The 5,000-nt window shown below is 47.5% G+C and overlaps 1 protein-coding gene across 1 annotated transcript in view; it reads left to right on the forward strand.

Annotated features, from left to right (window-relative positions):
• The window catches only part of LOC133649552 (tyrosinase-like), a 12,907-nt gene that overhangs the window by 164 nt on the left and 7,743 nt on the right, over positions 1–5,000 (forward strand). Inside the window, 4 exon segments of the mRNA XM_062046143.1 lie at positions 1–642; positions 718–934; positions 4,654–4,801; positions 4,868–5,000. The exon segment at positions 1–642 is cut by the window's left edge and continues 26 nt beyond it; the exon segment at positions 4,868–5,000 is cut by the window's right edge and continues 49 nt beyond it. Of these exon segments, the coding sequence (XP_061902127.1) occupies positions 1–642; positions 718–934; positions 4,654–4,801; positions 4,868–5,000 (1,140 nt within the window).

The following is a 5,000-nucleotide window of genomic DNA, read 5'->3' on the forward strand; positions in this document are numbered from 1 at the left end:
TCGGACGCCCCGGACGGTCCCCGGTTTCCCTTCAGCGGCGTGGACGACCGGGAGAGGTGGCCGTCGGTCTTCTTTAACCGCACCTGCCGGTGCACGGGAGACTTCATGGGTTTCGACTGTCGAGACTGCAAGTTTGGCTACTTTGGCGAGAACTGCGAGCAGAGGAGGGAATCCCTCAGGAGGAACATATTCCACTTGTCCCGCCGCGAGAGACTCCGACTGGTGTCCTATCTGAACCTGGCCAAGACCACGGTCAGCAGCGACTACGTGGTGCCCACGGGGACCTACCGGGAGATGGACAGCGGCTCTAACCCCATGTTCGCCAACGTGTCCGTGTACGACGTCTTCGTGTGGATGCACTACTACGTGTCCCGCGACGCTCTGCTGGGCGGGCCGGGCAACGTGTGGACGGACGTGGACTTTGCCCACTGGGGGCCGGCGTTCCTGCCGTGGCATCGCGTTTACCTGCTGCATTGGGAGCGCGAGATTGGTAGGCTGGTCGGGGACGCCGGCTTCTCCATTCCCTACTGGGACTGGAGGGACACGCAGGAATGCGACGTGTGCACGGACGAGTTGATGGGGGGACAAAGCACGCGGGACCCCAGTTTGCTAAGTCCTGGTTCTGTCTTCTCGTCTTGGAGGGTAAGTGAAATAAAACGTCACCATTTCTTCCATTTGCACAACAAAAATGTGTACGTGTGCTTTTTGCGCCACCAGGTGCTGTGCTCCCAAGCGCAGGACTACAACAACCGGGGTGTCCTGTGCGACGCTCGGGCGGAGGGCCCCTTGCTGCGCAACCCGGGCAACCACGACCGCAATGTGGTGGAGCGGCTGCCCACCTCCGCCGACGTGGCGTTCGCCCTCAGCTTGGCCAACTACGACACGGGCACCATGGACCGCACAGCCAACATGAGCTTCAGGAACACCATAGAAGGTCAGGGAACCTTTAATGAACTTACCGTATTTTTCCGACCATAAGGCGCACTTTACCCTTGTGTCATGTTCATATTGTTGTTACTCAGCCAGTGTTTGTGGGTCTGATGGATGTTTACTTTATCCCAATAAACATCTGTTTAGTATTTTAACACAAAAGTGTTTGATTGTGAGGCATTAAAAGCCACAAAATGCAACGGGTCCATCAGACCCACAAACGCTGGCTGAGTAACAACAACATGAACGTTGCACGGAAAATTTGTGTTTCTGCACTTGCCGTTCCCACACAAGGTTGCAACATTGTTTGTCAACACTGTCTGCTCTCATTTTCTCGCACATTTGACCCTCTGATGTTCTGTGTACCTACACTCTGTGCTCCTCCTGTCTAGGCCTGCTGTGTGTGTGTGTGGTACACAGAACATCAATTTACACACTTCTATTAGTGGACCCGGACATCTTATATGTAATAGAAATGTGTGTGTGGGTGGGGGGGGGCGGGGGGGGGGGGGGGGGGAGGAGGAGGGGGGGTGTATGGTCTCAGTTTTAAAAATTAATTAATTGTATCATTTTTGTTTTTAATAAAAAAATTAAAACGGGTCCCACAGACCCGAACACCACGCGAGGGTTAAAATACTTTCATTTTCTCAAAACTCCACAGTGCGCCTTATAACCCGGGGCGCCTAATGTACGGAATCATTTTGGTTGTGCTTACTGACCTCGAAGCTATTTTATTTGGTACATGGTGTAATGATAAGTGTGACCAGTAGACGGCAGTCACACATAAGAGATATGTGTGGACTGCAATATGACTCAAGTAAACACCCACATTTTACATGTTCCATTGAAAATATAGAACATTACACACGGCGCTCAAAAATCGATCAAAATGTTTTTAGTACGACTTTGGTAAGCACAGCTTGATGGATTGTACTGTGCTTCAACATTACTATGGTGTGTGTATAAGGTAAGACATTATCTGGCGTTTTGTTTCGCAATATTATGCAAAAGAAACTTTTCTTACCTTCTGGTACCTGCTGATCTGTATTTGGGATCTGCATAATTCCTGAAAATTTGCGCGAGTCCGCCTTTGTAGTCCGTGGCGACACCGTAGTCGATAAGCTTCTTCTTTTTATGTGATATTCATCCTCGGCTGTTGCCATTTGTAATGTAAAGTAGTGTAAAGCTCGTACGTATATCTGTCAGTAAACTCGCCATGAAAACGCTAAAACATACCGGTGTAGTGAGTTTACATTATTCACCCAAGGAACTTTAGTTTTTAGAGACTTTAGTTTTTTCACGGGACACATTTCCGGAGTTGTTGTTGCACTAGTGCAGGGGTCAGCAACCCGCGGCTCCGGAGCCGCATGCGGCTCATTGACCACTCTGATGCGGCTCAGCTGCATACTTGCCGACCCTCCAGGTTTTCCAACGACCCCCCCGATTTTCCCAGCAGACTGCCTCTCCTAGAAATCTCCCAGGGTAAATATTATCCTATTTTCACTCTAATTACTTAATCAAGGGCGTGCCCTAATGGCACTGCATTAATTGTCCTCTATAGCATTTACAAACAGCGTGCCAGCCCGGCCACATGTTATATGTTGCTTTTACTTGCACACGTAGGCGACAGCAAGGCGTACTTGTTCAACAGCCACACAGCTTACACTGACGGTGGCCGTATAGGTTAAAGTTAAAAAGTTAACTTTAACACTGTTACGTTACAAATATGCGCCACACTGTGAACCCACACCAAAAAAGAATGACAAAAACATTTCTGGAGAACATCCGCACCGTAACACAACACAACAAATACCCAGAATCCCATGCAGCCCTAACTCTTCCGGTCTACATTATACACCCCCGCTACCACCAAAACCCCCCACACATCAACCCCCCCCCCCCCTCTCCGTGCGTCGGTTGAGCGTAAGAGTTAGTGCTGCATGGGATTCTGGGTATTTGTTGTGTTGTGTTTATGTTGTGTTACAGTGCAGATGTTCTCCAGAAATGTGTTTGTCATTCTTTTTTGGTGTGGGTTCAAAGTGTGGCGCATATTTGTAACGTAACAGTGTTAAAGTTGTTTTTGTACGACTACCGTCAGTGTAAGCTGTGTGGCTGTTGAACAAGTATGCCTTGCTGGCACTTACGTGAGCAAGCAAAAGCTGCATTCAACATGTGGCCAAGCAGGTACGCTGTTTGGGCAAGCTGTAGAGGGCGCCAAAAGCAGTGCCAGCACGTCCTGAAATTTGGGAGTCTCTCGGAAAATTGAGAGGGTTGGCAAGAAAGACGCTATCAAGCGCCATTCAATTAAAAGTCGCGGACCGCACTAACATTAAATTACCTTATTAAGATGCGTGCCGGTGCGTGTGTCAGAGACCCCTGGTTAACATAGCGCAAAGCAATTTAAGCTTTGTATGCGGTGTTTTTCATTTTAAATTTTCAAAATTTTTTTGTGGCTCCCATTGTTTTCTTTAATTTGTGAAACTTTCCAAAATGGCTCTTTGAGTGGTAAAGGTTGCCGACCCCTGCACTAGTGAGCCACGGATGAGGAGATGCTGCTCCGTTATTGATTGAAGTAAAGTCTGAATGTCATTAAAACAGTTAGCTCCATCTTTTGACACTTCTTACACCTCCGTCCTTGCACGCTACACCGCTACAACAAAGATGACGGGGAGAAGACGTAAATAAGCCACGTAAATAAGGCCGCCCACAAAACGGCGCATCCTGAAGCGACTGTCAGAAAGCGACTTGAAGATGATGTGTAAAACATCATCTATGCAACATTTTGACCAAAGCACCACCATTACATGTTATGTAGACCACAAGGAAGTCTTTTACATTTAGAAAAAATAATAATAATATGGCCCAGCACCCCCCCGCGACCCCAAAAGGGACAAGCGGTAGAAAATGGATGGATGGCTGGATGACCCCTTTTGTTCTGCCTTGTTTGTTGAATTTATTAATAATATATGTAAAACCAGTGTTTAAGTTCACTTTGGAATTCAACAGTGAGGTGCACTTCCTCCTTTAGACAGCAGGAGGCAGCATTGCCTAGTTTACAGTAATGTCCATGATAGCAGGGCACAACAAGGAGTTCCTTTCAAGTAGACTTTAAGCTAGTTCAGTGACGATCGCAAACGTTTTCATCTGCTCGAATCTCATGCCAAACAAAGTATCATCGGTATGTATTGTTGAGTAGTATGCTAATATTTGATTGAGTTGTATTATTTGTTGGTTGTGATGTAATTTGGGACGTTTTATGGCCAAAAGTCAGTCATGCTAATTTTCGGAATTCATACAGTGAAGTGAATGTTAGCATAGTAAGCTAGTTTGCTATAAAGCACTAATATTACATATTTTGTGGCATTTATTTGTCCATTTAAGTTCAATACACAGCATAATGCACGTTTTATCGTAATGGGATTGTGTGTGTGCATGTCTGTAATGTAAGCATCCTTTCTGCTTGTATGCTTTCAGTTTTACCCTTTTTAGGGTCAATAAACCTGTGGACAAGAAGACGTTTTTCAGAGTGTTTGATCAAGAAAAGGTGTTAGGGTAAAGCCAAGATATTTCTACATATCGAGGGCGGCACACCTTTAATGCGCCGATGCGCCTTCTGTATGAAAATGAACCTGACTAGACCCGATCATCGGCAGTGCACCCTATGGTCTGGAAAATACAGTTATAGGACACTCTTAAAGTCCCAGCATGTGGGTCATCTTGCAGGATTCGGGGACCCCCAGACAGGAATGGGCAGCAGCACTCGCATGGGCATGCATGCCGCCCTCCATGTCTTCATGAACGGCTCCATGTCCTCAGTGCAGGGTTCTGCCAACGACCCCATATTCCTCCTACACCACTCCTTTGTGGACAGGTGAGGCACGCAGACGCCGCCGCAACGCCGCGCGACACTAATGTGGTTGTCTTCCGCCCGTGTAAGCCTCTATGAAGAATGGCTGAGGAGGCACAGGCCCGACCCGTCGCAGTATCCTTCTTCTAATGCCCCCGTTGGGCACAACAGCGAGTACTACATGGTTCCCTTCCTGCCCCTGCACAGAAACAGAGAATACTTC

Source organism: Entelurus aequoreus, linkage group LG05 (assembly GCF_033978785.1).
Source record: "Entelurus aequoreus isolate RoL-2023_Sb linkage group LG05, RoL_Eaeq_v1.1, whole genome shotgun sequence".
In the NCBI taxonomy this organism is placed as follows: Eukaryota; Metazoa; Chordata; class Actinopteri; order Syngnathiformes; family Syngnathidae; genus Entelurus; species Entelurus aequoreus.